A 21,045-nucleotide genomic window follows, 5' to 3' on the forward strand; every position below is an offset into this window, starting at 1 on the left:
CTACATACCGTAAACCGGGATAACATCGTCCCATTGATGAGCTTCTTTCAACTTTAGGACTACATTTAACTAGGTTGCACGTAATAAAATAAAAATAAAAATGTTTTGAAATAAGTGTATGGGCTCAAACATGTCTTCTGCGAAATCAAATTATTTATTTTTCGTGCAAAATTGTGCAAAATTACTAATTTACAATATTATAAACTATCTATAATTAGATATAGATTCGCTGTGATGTGATTCACTTTTACGTAATGCAAACACAATTCGATCCTGAGGCACAAATGTTTTTGGCAAATTTTTGCTATTCGAAAATAGGTATAAGAAAAATATTTTGGGCCGAAGTACCTACTTTCAGTCCGACGCTGTTAAAACAAGCCATACGCACCGACCCATACCTATCGGACTTCGAGATACGAGTCGGTACGTACCTAACACTATATTGTCTATATTCCCTGTCGATACGTATCGAATTTTTCTTCTCGATAATCTACTCGAATAAACGATTAACTAGGAGCTCGGTATCTTCGGAACACCGGCCGATATACTCGTAACAAAGGTCGCTGAAAAATAAATTGTCGACGCGCCACCGTCTCGTGTGACCGTAATAATTATAAATAAATAATAATAATATCGTAGTCGGCTATGAACCGGCTTCGCGCGGTTACGTCAAACGGTTGACATCAACGATAACAGATGGCGCTGCCAGTTATATTTGTGAACCCATAAACCTTGGTTTAGAGGTCTATGCGTGATGTAGGTAAGTAAATAACGCGCCAGCCGTTTATTTCTTTTTCAATACCCATTATTAATAATTATTGTTGTAGCTACTAGCTGTTTAATTACGATTACATTTTAATCGTGCGATATTTAATTAAATTAAATTACATACACAATTAAAAATGAAATTGAGTCAGTTTAGGTTAGTTTAGGAATCTAGGACAATTTCCAATTCAGTATTCAATATACAATTATTATTTTCATATTATTATACATATACAATATGTTGTATTGTGTACAAAATTTGGTTTCCTGGGCATCCCCTCCGTAGATACGCCATTGCAGACTTAGGCAGGTATATTAAGTTATTAAGTTAATTTTAAAAAAATGCCTATATGTATTATACATATTATAATATTTGGTTATCTTTATTTGTTGCAATAATTGAAAACTGTTGTTATTACGTATGGTTTTGAATATTTTTGTAATATTAACCATTTTAATATTATCCTTTTCTGACATATTATGATACAATAATATAATATCATAATTCATACCTAGGTATTCAGTGTAACATATGTTCATATAAAAAATTTTCAGATTTTAAGTTTTAGGTACATATATTATACCGATGTTTCATACAGCTTGCGCTTTGTCTTGCTTTTATTCATTGAGACAATTGTGTGTAATAGGTAATAATTGGAATAAATAAAAAAATTACACAAAGCTTAAACTATGGTTAAAACCCATAACTCAACGATATCTGCACTGTGTGATAAGAAATATTCCGCAGAAGAATTTTTTTCGAATCATCGATAATAATATATATTATACAAATAATAACAATATAGCTGTTACAATGGAAAGTTCATTAAAAAAAAAATAAAAAATCATAACACGTATACGTTTTCTAATATACTTATAAATACATAATATTACTATAGTCAACGGAAGTAGTCGTCAGAGTTGATATTTGGCACGTTTTGCCATATTTTGCGATCATGGTGTATCATGGTTATGACCGGTTCTAAGGAATCCTCAAAATTATTATGATCGGGTAAAAACGAATTTTGTTCTTCGTAATTATTGAAGCCCGAATCGTTCGACCATCTCTTGTACGTGGGAAACATCATGGACATTTCTAACGAGTCGGGTGTCATTTGTAACGTCCTGAAAATTAAAAAAAAAGAATAAATAAATAAAATAATTTGACTTTTGGCAGGACAAAGTTTCGAATAATGTTCACAATATCTTACTCGTAAGCCGAAGGCTCCAACGAATCGTGGTAAGCTACGTTGTCAGTGTAACGCTTGACCGGCGAAGACGTGGAAGTAATGGTCAACCGGCGAAAATGTTCGATAAGTTTTCCATGTGGAATAGGAACGTCATAAATCACTTCTTTAGAGCCCTAAAACCGATAGTTTTTATTAAAAACTTTTTTTAATCACTCGCATATTATTTAAATGAAATAGTTTTAATTTTTTTTATAATTTAGATAATGGCATCTATAATAATTCCTATACATAAATAAACATAACGAACTCCTGTTATCGATGATGACGAATATATCAATTATGAAAATACCATAGTTTTCATGAGTTATAACTTATAATATAATGAGTGTACTATGTACCCAATATAATATATGTTATAATATTACCAGTGGTATACGCAACCTCAATTGATCCGTTAATTTATTTCGACGAGACGACCCCCATAAAAATTTAATTTAATACATATTATAATGTATGTATTCACTTATGAAACAACTCTTTCGTTTGGAATGCAATTTTTCCTCTGTTGAAATTTCGCTACTCCCAGGTTGCACGCCACTGCGTGTGTTACAAGTATAATAGGTACCCATAAAGATCTTCATTAATTCTATTTGTAGACATATTTCATGAGAACGTTAGGGTTAGTACTTACATTTTTAAAAACGTAAACACCATCTATTATTTGATATTGTTGATTCTCGTCAAATAAAACGTTTTGTTTATGTTTGTTTTTTATAGGCAAAGGTGGCGGCTCGTCCCCCACATCAACTGATTGCTCAGTCCCATATTCGAGATTTAAATCTGATTCCGATTCACTCGTGAAAATTTTCATTTTACGATCGTTATTCACATATATTACATCCACATTTGCTTCTTGATTATGAAATTCTTCGTCCGTTGACATCGAAGCGATTTCATCTTTTTTTGTATCATAATGAGGAGGTAACGCTGGAAGCCGTTTAGATTTTTCATCTTGTGTCATTGCTTAAAAACAAATAAACAAGTGTTTTAATTAATACGCAATAAATCTATATTTTTAATTATTTAAAACAGCACGTAAATGTACGTCTTATATTTTTTAACAATAATTAGTGCATTGAGCTGAATTAAAAAAAATAATTTTACAAACGTTCGGTTTTACATTCAACGATGTATAGTTATATTAAACTTACGTTTCGAATAAATTTGATTTGAGTTGTTTGGTTCAATTTCAACATAGTCATAATCGTCGGAATCGGAATCTTCGCGACGCCTCCCGAAAAACGATACCGACCTACTGATTCTTTTGGACACACAGTTATTCGTGCATTTATTTGACAACTGCCTCACGATCTTGGGCATAAGTTCTCTACAGCTTTGCGATTTCGTCGGTTCGATCGACGAACACTTTTCTTGTGGCTTGAAATAAATGCTTTCGTACGACAGACTTCTCGAGCGACACGATCTCTTGTCGCTCATCGGAGACGACCCAGCAATCGTCTCGGTGCGAACGAGGCCGTGGATCTTCCGGTAGAAACTTATCCGATGGTCGGATTCGGATTTCCGCAATGCCGACGATTTCCTGTTGACGGCCATAATGTGGCGAATGTCATTCGGCTTGTTGTGCTCTTCGAACGGTTGTCTTACCGATCGGCTATATCGCAAGTGATTTTCATTTATGACACTGTAGTTGTTGGAGTCGGGCTCGGCCAAAGGTATTCGGTAGGATAACTGGTAGTTCGTTTCCACGACGGACGAATTTCGGTCTCTGATAAACGACAGATTGTTATTTTTAGCATCCCGCAAAGCCGCAAACCATTCATCTAGGTCAGATTTTGATTTCGTTCTCTAAAAAAGAAAATTATAATAACAAATTAACGAATGTCGACCATTAAGATAATCCAATTATTATAATAATTTCTATAGAGGATATTATATACTATAAATTAATTAATAATTTTATACGATGTTCTTTCTAACCATGTTCTACTATAATATATAATACTTATTACTATTATAGCTAACAAGCTCAATATACGTCATTACACGCTTGAACCTCGTCGAATTAGTGTAATTTACTTTAACTTGTGCAGTTTCATTTCACTATAGTATATCTATTATTTGTGTGCACATTCATCTATTCCACTCTGAGTAACACACGTTTAAAACTATGAAAAACATACGAAATCTAGTATTTTATTATGCCACGTAAGACCATTTATATTAATTATATATTAACATTTATATAAAACATTTATATTTATTATATAAATTTCTTTTTGAAAATGATTTTGCGATTATTATATTTTATATATATTATCGTTTACTACTGTATTTTAATGAAGGCATATTATGGATAGGCAAGTACGTTTATTGTTAAATGTGTATAGTGATAATCAATTAAATCGAAAGTAACATTATCATAATTGTATATAATTATATTAAGATTTATTATGGCTATATTAAGTATAAATTATATGCGATACATTAAAATTTAGAGCTACTTACATAGGTAAATATTCAGAATTCTAAAGACTCATTTAGGAAATTAAAACATTGATAACCCTACATATAGTGTTTATAATGACCATTCACGAGAAAGCATCTAAAATTCTAACTCTAAAAACTACAAAGCTGCATCATCATTCAAATCCTAAAATGTATCCTTTCTACACCTAGCCGATAAAACCTAAAGACTGAAAATAAAATGATTCAAACGCCTTTTAAACTTATTATTTTAATAGATAAATCAATTTTATAAAAAAACTCGAACTTGGATGACTATCTATATATAACTTACTATAATGACGTTATTACTTATCTAGGTATATATTATACTTGTAGAGTAATATCAATGATTATTTTTTTCTAATCGTGTAAAGCCAATATCATTTTTTTCTCTGATCAAAGTAGATACCTATTGTATAGAGATTATAAATAAAAATAAATAATTTAAAAAACTACAGAAATTATATATTTTTTAAATAAAATAAAATTTAAATAATTATTGATTTGTACTTTGCTTTTAACTATGAAATTAAATTAGAATATTTTTAAATTTCTAATTTTACTTTAAACAAGTTTTTGAGAGAAGCAATAACATTTTGAACATATATGATCTTTTTCTTTAATTTGTAATAATTATATTTGATAATAAATAATTTTCCCATCCATTTCATCCCATCTATTATTTTACCCTTAGTTATTTTTAATAGACTACAAAGAACGTTATCAGCTCAGTTTGTACACATTTTAGACTTAATTTGTTGAATTAATTTAAAGACACTAGTACTTATAGTTCTACTTAATTCCATCGATAGCTATATAGGTAATATTTATTATATATATATATTTTAAATTTAATTATCTACTAAAATGAGGAAGCGAATACCTATAGTTCATCAGAAAAATTTGAAATATGTATTGTCTTGTATCTAGTGTAATAAAAGGCTACGGCTTTACTTTATTTATTAGTTTTATATCAGATCAATGTTATAAAATGTGTTATCTAAATTAAAATGAGAACTCAGTGACTAGTGACTATATACTTACGAAGATTATAATTTGAGATCTAGTGACGATTTGCAGTTGACACGGACCCCGTGGTGCTATAGACAATGCGAGGCCCATATTGACCGAACCTCTGCAAGGTGACAAATGATGAGAGTACTCTAATTGCGTTTTAAAATACAACAACAGTTTGCCTTCAAGTACACACCATCTTTTTTTCCAACGACGTACGCCAACAACTCTCTGTAAAGTAAAATAAAGGTATATGACATGTATAATATCAATAGGTACATATAACGGACAAACTAAATAGCTGGATGGGTAACTAACTCCCTTGCTCCAAACGTATGGCCCTTCAAAAATAACTGGAAGATTTTCAAAATATTTAGACTAACTCTAAGCTATTTATACAATGAACCATTTTATACAGTTCTGAAGTGTACATCGGTATTGACTTATAATAGTTAATAACCGTAAATACAATATAGGTACCTACAATATTATTTATTTGATTATTATTTTTCTATCCTACAATATTATAATTATATATGAGAGGGTTTTTGAAAAATTAAGTTCATCGTACCATATTACTAAAAAAAAATAGATTAAACACTCTTCGCTCTTCGTTTTTCATATGCAATAATGGTTTATCCTTGAGTTAAATGTTAACACATCCATTACAGTGACCTACTCATTGACGAGGTACACTTGAAACCTCCTATAATGTATACAACAGCTAGTATATATTATAATATTCCCCAATGTTTTTTTTTAAATTTAATATTTTTTCACAAAACTAACATGTGGTTCATAACTTAAGATGCTCAACGCAATCATTGATCAAAAATAATTTTAATGAATTTCAATTTTTTCAGAAAAATGCATATTATTATTTTATTTTCTATTTGTATAATACCTATATTGTATTTTTTTCACTATAAATTGTAATTTATTTTAAACATGCATGTTTTGAGTATTTAATATTACACTATTATTATTTATTAAAAATATATTTCAAACGCGCAGGCTTATTGAAAAGTACAGTATACATATTGCACATGTGTGCGGTCAATGTCGACTATAATATAATATAAAAACTATTATGATATTAATAACATGTTAATCACATTCAAAATAGGGCTTGATAAATTTCAAATCATACTAGGTAGCTGTTGTTTGTAGTGTTAAATGTTAATATACTATATTATGATATAAATATAAAATACGCATAAAATAAATACTACAATACATCGTTTACAATACTAACCATTCTACCCTTTTTTTCTAAATAACCAGCCATTTTGACAATCAGTTGCTTATCAGGCTTCTTATCTGCAATGTCCGGCTCCATATCTATAACAAACACAAAAATGAGTGAATAATATTTATATTATGATGACGAATACACAATACGCATCCCATTATTGCTCATTGGCCATTGGAATAAAATAAATGCAGAGCTGTTACTGTGACGAGAGCTGTCAATGTGTCATAAAGATTATTTTGATATTTTTTTTCAAAAATATTTACCTCAGCGTCTTTATGTACATTTGACCATATTATATATCTCTTACGCATCAAATATACGATTTCAATATGCTTACAGCTATTATAGCACAATACGTTCTTACTGCACTACGACTCAAAGAGAGAACATACAATAGAACGGGTCAGACTTAGGGCAACCCTAATTTGGCGTCTCTTTGTTGAAAACTGCACCCGTTTACAAGTGGGCTCTTATAACTTTTCCATTAATTCACTATACATACGAGTATACAACGTCTATACAGACTACAATATTTATTTTTTAAGTATTATGTTTTTATCAAACACCGTGATCATAATGATAAATTAAGCTACGAAATTAAACTCTTAATTAAGCTCATCTTTATTATAGCCATGCCCATACGACTTTTTAGGCTGTTGATTGTTGACACCAATTACTCCTGTATCTTGTTTCCTTCGTATAGCTTAGGAAACATTAATTTAGGAGCCATACCTACCGTAATTTTATTTCCGTTCATACACCATAAAGAACTGTTAATCGAATTTTAATGGTTAAGACACTATGGGTACTGTTTCGGTTGAAATCAAACTATATTAAAACCAAATTAATGTTACATTTAACTACACCACAGTATGTACTTAGGTACTGTTTATATTCAATAATTGTAATCAACAAAATTATGTCGATTACTATTCAAATCAAAAGTGATTAGGCTTATAAATTATAATACCGATGTAATTCAATACATTTTAATGAAACTATGAAATTTAGAATTTCTCTTCGTCAAAAAAATATTGTTATACATATTATAGTATTGTCCTTGTGCATCATAATATACTTAAGGCTATATAATATCCGTTTTCTTTTCGAGACTTCAATTAATTACGGTCTGCTTAACACACTATTCTTTAATGTGTACCCAGGCTAGATAGGTATAGTACCTAACTAGTTAGCCTGAAGGTAGGTAAAAAAAAAATAATTCCTCACATTGAGCATCAGGTGTTTTTCGCAGTTCCGCGATATAGTCGAGCATAAATTTATTGAAGAGTAAAAATTTCATTCTCTCAACAGCAGTTTAGAAAAGTGATAAACCACCTCGCACAACTCACTTCTATAATCAAAACAATAAATATCAAATGCATTTCTCAACTATTTTGAAAACACTGAAAACAACTTTTAAACGAAATTCTACTCGCAGATTAACGAGGATAATTTGATGACGATGGGGGTATCAATTATTATCTATGCCATACTAAAAAGTACAATAAATTAATGCATTTTATACATTGTTATCCTCCCGCATAAACGCATAGTATAATTTAAACAATGTCGTTTTATATGAACACCAATTTATACTAACTAGTTGCTGTAAATTGATCCTAATAAAGTATATTATACCTATGTGCAGGGAAATCACAATGGTATTCGTGTTAATGCACCGTTCGCAACTACGGCTATATGTATTAACCTCGGCATTAACCATAAACATAGTATGTACATTTATGAACATAAAAATCATATTAAGTGATTAATAAAATCCAAACAACCAGATTAGAATAAAAAAAGGCAATCGATAACGTGACCGCGTTAATCGCTCGCAATATGCTCATATACGTGATTGAAAAATGCCAAATATGTTACTTTCTCAGTATGGGAGTAATAACAATATTATGTTCTATAAATCTTGTATTTACTCATACATATTATTGTGTTACATTAAACACTTTCTAATTAAATTGACCAGTATTATAGATATGTACAAAACGAGAGATAAAGAAATTGCACGCAAGTCCTATTTTGTACGATACTATAAAATAGTGTACATACAATATGTTCAAACACGGTCAACAATAAAATATAATGATGTAATGGACTTAAATGTGTCAACGTAAATGCCAGGTTAGAAAGATATTATGAACGTGTGGTGGTAAAGGGCTGATATTTTCATTAAATAAAATTATTGCATATTATACTATAGATTAGGAGGCCCATAATTGCTTAAATGTTTCAAATTAAATTAACAAATGTTGTTCAAAACTAATGGTCATATTTTTATCTGCTCGATTATATTTTTTCCAGTATAGATTTCACATACACCCGATTTAATTGAACATTAACAATCATGAGTTATGACAATTATTTAATATCACATTATTTTTCACTGCTATCGTTATTATACTATAGATGCGGAGATACAATAACAATTTTAGTAATTTGTGTCCACCAAAAACTGTTGTATAATAAACGTTATTACTTTTCATTACTGGTTTTAGTATTAACAACATTAAATAATAGAATATCTTCATTTTTACTATCTTTAGTCTCAATTATTATATAAAATTATTGTTCTTTTACTTTGTTCTATACTTTGTGGAAATATTAAGTCACGACTGTTTGAGGGAGAGAGGAATCCCTCAAGCGAAACCTTTTTTTTTTACTTATACTTTATAGTTTATACATAGTAAGTTATTATTCGGTATTCTTAATCACTTTACAATCTAACCGCATCTTTCACATGAATCATTTGCGAAGTATTCAATACTGTACCTATAACACATAACAATTATTATAATGAATTATAATAAAACGATTACAAAGAGTATTGCAGAACTACATAATAGAATAAAAAAAGATATCGCATTAACGGCAAAATGATAAATAACAATGAACAGGAAGAGCAAAACTATTGATTGGCTTTGGACATGGCATGTGATAGTGTGATGCCTGCTAACCTAAGCTCGTGTAGAATTATAGGCATATATGTATATAGGTGCTATGGGTATTGGTGAACAAATTTAACCAAATTTCCTGCCTTATAATATCTGAAATACACGAATGATCCAAATAAATACCAATAGACAAAATTGTATAGTCTATCTCTGATAAAAAAAATTAAAAAAATATGGTTTCAAAAAATTGAAATAAGTTTCTTCGTATAATTATTATCGAAATATTTAACCCGAAGCTTCTCACACAAAAATATAGTGGTCATAACAAGAACATTAGACATTGTAGTTCTTTCAACTTCTTTGAAATAAAAATTAAAGAGCCCTGCAACTTAACGTAACCCAATGAGGGTCCTTGTGCACAAGACGATGACTAACGTTTTCATGAACAATAAAATTGTAATATTTAAATGTTAACTTAATTATTTTCAACAAATACTTCAGTTAACCACACGTGAATTACCAATAATCTATTAAAATGCTATTTAAACAATAAATCCGCATTGCTTAACTAATTTCAGTTCCTGTTAATTTTAGATCTAAGTTATATTGTACAATAATTATAATACGTGTATTAAATATTTACTAGTATTGTAAATCTAACGTCTGAAAGTACCTATATACTTTATTTATTTACATATAGTCAACAGTCGACATACATTTTAGTTGCACTGTGTAATTATGATCCAATTCATTAAATATTTAATTCAAATTTTATAGGTAAAAACTTAACAATGAAAAATAATATATTAACTACTGTTTTCCATCAGCATTATTTTATTATTCAATTCAATTTTGAATAGAGTAGTAAAAATGGTTATAAAACAATATACCGTATCCTATAATGTAGGGATAAGCCAACAACGGCGGAAACCATAGAGAACATCATACACTTGAAATATTATAAATTAATACTATGCTTACTTATAAATAATTTCATCAATTTATAAAAACATAATTGTTTTGTTAGTTGGTACTCGTTCACCCAAAGAATAGGTGTATAGTATGTATTCCAGCTAGATACATATCAGCTAAATAGTCCTTAGAAATTCATTTACAAAAATATAAAATAGACGTAATATTGGAACTATAGTATTTATTATACTTGGGCCATTTTTTAAAATTAATTATGTTGATAGATTAATATTAATGACTACAATTTTCAAATCACCATAGCCCTTATAATACTTTTAAACCCATTACCGCATTGACCTTTTATCCTTAGAACAAAAAGTTAAATAACTCAAAACCTACTCGTACGAATTTTGATTCTGATACGTTAAACTTTTCAGAAAAAATATCCGCCAAATAATTTACAGTTAAAAAGGGAGGGGTCCTCATTTGAATAACAGAAGTTTGTATCTCCACAGCTTTACTCCTTAAGTAGTACAAAAAATCTCAAGAATTTGAAAATATGGTCTTTAAAAAATATTTAAAAATTCTAAAAATCAGATTTTAAATAACTGCATTATTAAAGAAAAAATGGGATGAGCAAACTTGGTGAATTTATCAGTTTACTCAAAGCAAAATATTCGTGCAAATCCTATGATTTCTCTCTACAATAAATGGTTTGTGTTTATTTTACCTTGTATATGTATAAACAAAGAGTAGTATACTCGTATTAATACATTTTGTGATATAAACAATCGTTAAAAGTGTTCTATGATCTATTGAGCTATTGAACTTTGATGTATGTAATATACGTATAATGTATATGTTTTACTGTTTTTGCATAGTTGGTACCCACTACCTACCATATATATTATTGCTTAAAATAAAAGGATTTCGAGAATAACAATTAATATTAGTATAAACATATTTTATTTAACTGTTGATTATGCATTTAAATATTATTCTAAAGTATTAAATTACAATATATAATATGCTTTACACAAGGTACAATTAAATTAATAAAGAAAAATATGTTATTGTAGTATATTATTTAGTTATATTAAGTACACAAGTGAAACAATAGATAAAAAAAATTGTCTCATAAATCCTGACTATGGAAGAAATAAGTCATATAATATTTCATGAATTGTTTTAAAATTTGTCCATTGTCATGGAATTATTGAATTGCTTTATTATTCGAGTTACTAACGCATTCACAGTTCACACTGAAATTCTAATAAAGTATACCTACTATTGTAATATATTTAATTAAAATACTTAAATTGAAATCATTATACTTAGCTGAATAATATAGATTAACTTATTTAAAATATTTGCCATGAAGTATATTATTTAAACTTTTGTAGTTCAGTTTTCAGAATTTAAAATAGTTTTTATACATATTTTTAAAATTATATCTTTATATTTTATACTAGAGAATAATAATTTTTAGTGTAAAATAATTTACATCTTTGCATTGCGTATACCTACAGATTTTCAATCGTAAATATGTTTCAAAATAAAGAAAATAATTTTTATAATGATTCATTATAATATCAAAGGTATAATAAATAACTTGGGAGTACCTATACACTATAAATGGAGTGTAGACTTTAAAAACATTTAAAAAATAATAAAAAATAATAAGTGTGTATACTATTATAAACCGTGATGTTTACTTACTGTTTTTAATTGTGGATCGGCACTAAACTTGGAAGAGACGAAACAGTTACTTGGAGAGCTCAGTGTAACACATGTAGCACGCACTCCCGCTTAGTTCACTATGAAACTCATACAGAAACATGCACACATTTGATACTGGTGGCCGGTGCGGATCCGTACAAATCTGCGCTCTACCGGAACGTAATATTGCATTTGTAGCACTTTTGTATACAATAATTTACTCCGTAATGAAACCAAGTTTTTTAAATTATTAAAATTTATTTTTTACCGACTTCGGTGTTGATATGCTGCAATTACATCAAACGGAATAAACGATATACCTATATAATGACATGTTCAATAAGTTATAACTCATAATTGTGTTAATCGTTATAGACGTTGAGACTTGTATACATTATTTTTGTCTGAATACACTACGGAACACAATAAGGTTAACGATGAAATATGTAATTTACTAAAACATAACAGTTTGTAATTATATCTGGAAGGGACTACATTATAATATAGAATATGATAATATTATTTAAATTTAATCGTTCTGAATAATTATTATTCATATCCAGCTAAGAAAATGAATACATTTTACATAATCTATTTTGAAACTTTAATTTTGAATGAAATACTTATTACTCAAATTCTATGTACCTACACTATTATATACGTAGCCACATGGCTACATATATACGCTATACATTTTCATGATTTAAAGTTATAAATTACATTTTTTTTTTGTTTAAAGATTGAGTACCTAAACAATCTCAGAATCAATTTACCATAATTCAAAAATTGTTAGGTACTTAAAATTAGTTAAAAATAAGAAATAATGAATCTGTATTTTGATTGCTTTTTTAAAAGAGGGATTTTCAAGTATAATTATAATTCAAATATGATATATTAATATTACATGAGTATTTTTAGTAAGTAATTGTGAAAATTACGTTGGCATAAAATTTCAATTTCAATTTCAAGTTTAGAATACAGACTGATTCTACTGCAAGCTGAACAATATTCAACAGTAAAATAGAATAATAGTACTTATTTAATATAATTGACTAGATAAAACATTCAACAGTGGTTGGCTTTGTACTATACATTTGATAAAATGTACAAATGAGTAACTGTTTTTGGTAAGTAGGTACCTAATGTAATTATTTAATTAGTATCCAATGCTATGTGTTACAGTAAATATCTAAAAACAATTTAATTTGAAGCAAAATAAATACATAAAAATCCCATTCCGTTGACCTCAATGGCCGAATCTTAGGCTTTCGTTCAATAGATCGAAAAATTACAGTGAAAAAATTATGTTGATACACAAAATTATTATGCGTTCCTCCCGAGTGGATTTAACAGTCATATAATAACTAGTTTTATAAATTACTTACACAGCGTAGTGTATAATATGCATTACTGATGATTCAACAGAAACGTCCATAGTATTATTACCCGTGTTTTTGTACATCAACAGTTTGATTGGGGTAATTTTATACTTTAAAAGTAATGTTGTAAGACAGATGTGATTTTTATAATTTCACGTTAGCAGCAGATGACGCAATCTAATCTAACAACGACGACGACGACCGCACTGGCACACCACTGGTTTTTTTTCTTATCTTCCTTTAGGGTTAAATATTATGTAAGTATAGTTTCCAGTTGGTATTAAATTTCAAATAAAACATGTCATTTTATAGATTTTTTTCTAAAAAACTATTAGGATATTGTCCTAGTCCTTTTTCATATTCGACTAATTATTGTATGTATATAATAGGTTTAATCCTTATTAATTCTCCTTTAAATTTTAATTCATTTTTGGTATAAAAAAAATATTCAATTTTTCTGAACAATTTAATCATCGCATTCCCCACTTATTATTAATAAAAATCCCACTCACACAGTGACACACATTAACCACGTCATATTATATTTATTGTTTATTCATTTTTTAAATAAACTCACTTCTTACAATCAACAAAACGTCATAAATCGATATATTATCTCCATCTATGTGTATTAGTCTAATATAACATATATTTACTTTTAGTAGGACCAAGTCCGACCAACAGCTTATTATAGCTCTGACGCGGTATGCTCTCGGTCAATATCAGAGTTAATTAAGCTGTCATCAAATGGTAAATGGGTTCATTATACACAACGTATATTACTAAGCTTTTCCCAATTTCTCAATTTCAAAGAGCTATTTACTTGTGTATACTTACTGTATATAATAATATGATTGTTAGTTGTTACCTATATATTATATTACATTTTTTAATTAATGTTTTTTATAATACGATTATACGACACGTGAACCCAATCCAATAATAATATAATAGAATATATTATCATATTATATTAGTATTAATTACAAAATATTTAAATATTAATAATATTATATTCAAATACGTGTCAAAATTATAGAAACACACGTTTAACAGAGTATGACATTTTCTATCGATTTAAACAATTAAACAACTATATAACAACTATCATTGACTATTGTCAACATTTTGTGTGTACACAAATCTATTAGTATAAATTTACACTCGTGTAAATGTCGTGTAAATGTCATTCACTTATAAAATATGAACAATTATACTCACTTTATAGGTAAATTGATATTAGTTATACATTTAATTGTGCATTACAACTAAGTTTCACTTAGGTACACTATTAAGCGAGCCTTATATTGACGCATTGTTTTCAAAGAGGCATATTCGGAAAGTACCTAATCACTATTACTATTGCCTATTAATTACTTATATTGAGGTAACAAAAACTTAATTGAATTTATACACTTCTCACCGAACAATTTTAAGCTTGTCTTAACTTCAGTAGGTAAATATAAGAGTATCTGAGTATCTCAATAATATAGTCTACATACTATAGTTGTACATTTTTAATAATTAAAAAAATTGCATTTTTGAGTAGGTACGAAAATGCATAAACATAGTCTAAATTACTTTGTCATTTTAAATTATTGAATCATTGTAAGTATAACGAAATTCAGTGTAGGTAGGACGAACTTACAAAGTATAATAATATCATATTTATAACGTTTTTACTTTTTGGTGTGAAGTTGTCGTGATATTTTAGATGCATAATATACTAATAAGTAATTATTAATTAGGAAATTACTAATCAAATATATTCAAATAAAAAAAAGTGGGTAAGTGGATGTCACTCTGCTGTACAGTAGGTTACTGTATAATGGATGGTATTCAATTTGAATTCAATGATACAATATCATTATATAAGAAAAACGATTCTGAGTGGTAACGGCATAGGCTCAAATAGGGGGGGGGGGCTTTAGGGGCTAAGCCCCCCCAAAAATGTCCATAGCCCTCCCAAACATTTCCTACATTTTGTTTTAAGCTTATTCAATATTATCAAAGTAAGGCCCTATAGCCCTGTTAGCCCCGCCCCAAATCTCAAACGCTATTTGCGCCTATGGGTGACGGTATGTCAGTCTAGGTATAAGACATATTATGTACTTATCTATGGTATTAAAAAAAAAAATTAGGTGCCTATAATAAATTCCAAATTAATCATATCACAATATCTATTAGGTACTTATAACGCGTTATACATCAACAACCGTGATACTATCATAGATATATGATAGTATACTTTAGAAGTTTCAAGTACCTACGAATAATATTATACAATCATAACAAAATAACTAAAATAGTTATTCTAGGTTTTTTAATATGTAATTTCATCCACATTTGAACTTCAAATGAGTATAAAAAGAAACTGTGTTTATGTATTTTTTAGATTTTTTGGTAACAGAATTAACTACTTACGTGGAATCTTATTTCACATTTTCAAGCCTTAAATATAAAAGTTGAACATTTTATAAATTTTTAACTACAAAATAATTATTCAATTTTAAATTTCATAAATTTTGTCAAAATTCGATCTTTAAATGCTTATAAAAAAAAATTGTGCCTATGTATTTTTAATATTTTTCAACTGCTATTGTAACAATATATCAGGAGCCTTGTATTAAATTTTTACATTTTTTGGCTCAACAGCTAAAAATTTATTGATATTTATAGAAAAAAAAAACTAAAAAAATTAAAAACTGGCAATGTCCGTAAACAGCTCAAAAAGAGTCAAATTATTTTAAACATTTTATCATGTATAGAAAATGCTAATATAAACATTCAGTGAAATTTTCAAGTATCTACAGTCATTCGTTTTTTAATTACAATAAAATAAGAAAATCGTCACATGAGAAATCGAGCGAATATCAAATGTTGTAAAAATATGAATTTCAATTTTCAAACGTTCATAAAAATTTAATTTAACTTTCTTGTAGAAATTTTTTTTTTTTGATAGAGGTAGGCAATATTATGAGGAATCTTGTATTACATTTTCAAATCTTAGATTTAAAAAGAAAAATTTTTACGAATTCTCAACTCAAAATAATTTGCTAATTTTCTTGATTTTTCCATATTTTGTCAATTTTTGAACTTTAAATGCTAATAAAAAAAATTGTGATTAAGGATTTTTAATATTTTTCAAATATCATTGTAAAAATATAATAAGAGCCTTGTTTTAAATTTTCAAGTATTTTACTCAACAAATAAAGTTTTATTGACATTCATAGAAACAAAACTAATAAAATTGGAAACTGAAAGTGTCCCTTAACAGTTCGAAATAAATCAAAATATTTTGAAATTATATTCTATTTTGAAAATGGAAATATAAATTACCAGTGAAAATGTCATGTATCTGCGGTCATTTGTTTTAAAATTACACCAAAAACCAAAATCAATTTTCTCGAAAACAGATTTTCCTATCAAAAAAGATACTGTTGAAGAAAATCTAAGCATTTTTACTGTCCTAAAAGGTGATGAGTCTAGAGTGCGGTATTTAGGTTTTTACATATTTTTATTGGCTTTATGCATCTCTACGAGGATGAGAAATGTGGACGATTTATCCATCAAAGAGTTCGTAGGAAAAAAATTATTTTGCATATTAAAGCATATTTTACACATTAGAGAATCTTTAGCCTATTTTACATATTTTAGAATATATTCTATTATTGTTTCTAAAACTTCATGTATATTCTTAATTTCTCGATTTGTGATTTTTTCTAGCTATAATATTTCATGAAGTACATCACATTTTTTATATTCAAATAACTTAGCTGTCACCAAAGGGCATGCAAGTTATGTATTGTTTTTATCAAAATATTTCGTTTTTATATTTGTGTATGATTTACACGTAAATCATAAACAAATCTGTCATATCTTTCTGTTACACCCTGTATATATATTTCATTTTATAATCATTTCATTATCATTTCACATATCATTATACACATATACACATATACACATATACACATATCATTATACCTATGTATGAATTATTTTAAATTTAACCAAAAGAATGATAGTGTGTACTGTATAACTATAAAGTTATATTATATTGTTTTTATTGAATTATTTTGAAAAAAAAATCATATTATTTGCATATTTAAAAGTTTAAAGCATATTTACAGAATCTTTTAGGGTTTTTTTAGAGCATATTAACATCATATTTTAAGCTTTTAAGAACCTAAAAATCCGCGCTCTAGTGATGACAGACACAAAAAAAAAAAAAATGAAAAAAAAAAACACACATCATTGTAAAATACAATACAATTATACATTCATCGTTTCACTCAGAATCTAAAATATACATACATTTAAATAAACCTAACCTAACCAAACCTGTAGTGTCATTAATAGATGGCATTTCTCCTCAAAGTTAGTCCAATTAATTATAGATATACATATAAGTATATATCTTGGTACACATATCGTTTTTATTATTTTTATTATACACGAAGTATAATGTATGTTACTTGTATTTATTATACTTAATTTGTCCTGCAGGTATAGAGTATAAGGTATCTATATTATTAATTATTATATCATCATATATTATTCAATTTCTTGTAAGTAACAAAAAATGTGAAATTCTTTTTGTAAACATTAAAGTTTACCTATTCACTATTAAATTTACTCACTTAAATATTGAATTTAGTCTATCGATTTCTGTGGTGTGCCCTGCAGACTTTATTGTGGAAACACTGGAAACGACAGTATTATTTGGAAATTATTATATAATCCTAGTTTTTTAGTTTGGGTACCGAAAATACACAGAAATTTGATTAAAAAATGTCATGTCGAGAAACAATGAAGACGACAGAGACGACGACGCCGCGACGGCGGTTAAAGTAAATTAATGCGTAAGACCGAGATTCGCGAGGAACTAACCCTTGGTGATATTAATTATTCTCGATCCGTCGTGTGAGATCACTACCTACCTATTGTGATATTATAATCTTATATAAATAGCGTCGTCGTACGCGTGCGATCATTCTCTCATACTGCATTATTCGCATTGACGCGCGGGGACGTAGGGTAGGCAGGTACCTATATAGGATTATACCCAACTTAATATAGGTATGTATTCTAATTCGTATAGTTTATAAAATAACAATTTCAAGTCATATTCACGTATTTTCTAAAATGAACTTTTTAATAGTTTTTTTTTAATCCATTACTAGTTTATCAATTTGAACATTCAATGTGTTGAGAAAAAATATTTTTAATAAACAGTTTAAACCAACATTTTCGGAGTTTCATTGTCATTTATAGACGTTATACATTTTATTTAAAAAAAAAAATGCTATTTATTTTAGATTGACTGTATTCATTATACTTAATTTGTCCTCAGGTATAGAGTAAGGTACCAACCTTTATTATTATATTATCATAATATATTATTCAATTTCTTGTGAATAATAAAAAAATGTATAATACATTGATACTTTTTGTAAACATTTACAGTTTACCTATTCACTATTATAACTTTACTCACTTAAATATTAAATTTGGTTTATTGATTTCTGTGATGTGTGCAGACTTTATTGTGGAAACGACAGAAAATTATTACCTATAATCTGAGATTTTTAGATTAGGTACCAAAAATATACAGAAATTTGATTAAAAAACGTCATGTCGAGAAACAATAATGATGACGACAGCGACGACGACGCCGCGACGACGGTCAAAGTAAATAGAATAAGAACGCGATTCGCGATGAACTAACCCTTGGCGATATTTAGCCTCACTCTGCGCGGTCGTACGAGATCACCATATATACCTATATAATATTGTGATATTATAATATTATATAAATAGCGTTGTGCGATCGTTCTCTCATAGGTACATTATTCGCATCGACACGCGAGGACGTTGTAAAATCGCCAAAAAAAAAAAACAAAAAACGAAACAATATAATATGCACGCCAGATTATATTGTTACACGACGATGTTATAATAATAATAATAATATTATTAATATAATAATATAATATATGCACCACACGCGGACCGTGCATTTGCGCGCCACTTGCGAGCATGAGGTATTGATTTTTTTCCGTCCACGCTCGCGGTAGTCATTCTCCGGGCGGCGTCTAGTCTGCACTACGGTCCCCACCGTCGTGCGTGACACACAATTGCACAACAACAGCTGCCGCTGTCTGCCTGTCCAACAACGATTTGTGCCATCCAGTGTACCTACGGTCTGGTCACATAATATACTTAACTCGATTGTTGTTGTTTTCGTTTTTGAATACACCGTTTTATTATAATATACAAATTTAGTCTTAATCGATCGATAAACCGCGAGCGTACGCAGTAGGTACGTCGTGTGGCGACGGACCTCGCTCGACAATTTTCTCCGGCTGTTCGATTATTTTGTGCTCTCTTCAAGACTGTTATTTTAAGTTTGCCTAAATTATAGAATAATAATTTTTTAAAAGAAAAATGGAACACAACGACTACATAAACGACGGATACACGTGTTTCTACTGTCATACGTCCTACGAAAAAGGTAATTACAGTTTGTGTTTTAGTTTTAATTTTTTCTCAAGTCTAAATGCGCTAAAACGTGTAGTCTAAGAAGTTTTTTGAGTTTAAATGATAAGAATACACGGAGATATGGCATAATATGACATGAACCAGAATAGGTGAAAGTATCGCGCGTTAAAAAATATTTCGGAGGGGATATAGTATGGTGGTTACACTTACTGATAGAGTACTATATGAAATATGAATGCAAATGCATACGTAAAATAGTTAGCGTTACATGTTTCATACGTCATGTCGTCATGCCACACGTGTACAAATTTAATAATTTTACAGCTATATTCAGTAGTATAACGTAATCGTGGATTAATTAAAATGGTTTCCTGCGATATATACTTCACGCGTTAAAACTTAGATAGCCTATGGTACTATAGTTATAGTACCTACTCAACATTACTAGACATAATGTATTCATGTATTTTAAATACAAAAACAAAATAAATATTTGAAAAAAGTTAAATTTGTTTAACTAATAAGAACATTATTTATTTTCAAATAACGACAGAACGTAATGAAACAATAATTATAATTTGAAAATAAATGTCTTTATATTCAGTTTGTAAAAAATATTGCATTTTTTGATATAAATTATTTTAGTTCTTTGATAGTTGGTTTGAGATATAAAAATTAATAAATATTTCTCCTCGTTACTTTCAAGATTATTATAATTTATAACTGGTGTATTTACGAATAGGGCCATAGTTGGGTTACATACGTGATGAAATTATTTTTTAGACGGGTTGAAGAAAATATGTATGTGACACATCCCCATCAAATAATAAATTTAGAGTAGGCAGGTACCTAATATATTATACCCGAGTACC

The 21,045-nt window shown here is 28.4% G+C and overlaps 1 protein-coding gene across 1 annotated transcript; it reads right to left on the reverse strand.

Moving 5' to 3' along the window:
- Positions 1–1,518: 1,518 nt before the first annotated feature.
- LOC100164810 lies at positions 1,519–12,441 on the reverse strand. Its single transcript, XM_001943452.5, has 7 exons — positions 12,291–12,441; positions 6,751–6,836; positions 5,526–5,726; positions 3,167–3,821; positions 2,647–2,978; positions 1,977–2,128; positions 1,519–1,890 (listed from the first exon to the last, which is right to left on the reverse strand). The coding sequence occupies exons 2-7, from the start codon at positions 6,832–6,834 to the stop codon at positions 1,665–1,667; spliced, it is 1,650 nt and encodes a 549-aa protein (XP_001943487.1). The 5' UTR covers positions 6,835–6,836; positions 12,291–12,441; the 3' UTR covers positions 1,519–1,664.
- Positions 12,442–21,045: the final 8,604 nt, after the last annotated feature.

This window comes from Acyrthosiphon pisum, chromosome A3, assembly GCF_005508785.2.
Source record: "Acyrthosiphon pisum isolate AL4f chromosome A3, pea_aphid_22Mar2018_4r6ur, whole genome shotgun sequence".
NCBI classification, from domain to species: domain Eukaryota; kingdom Metazoa; phylum Arthropoda; class Insecta; order Hemiptera; family Aphididae; genus Acyrthosiphon; species Acyrthosiphon pisum.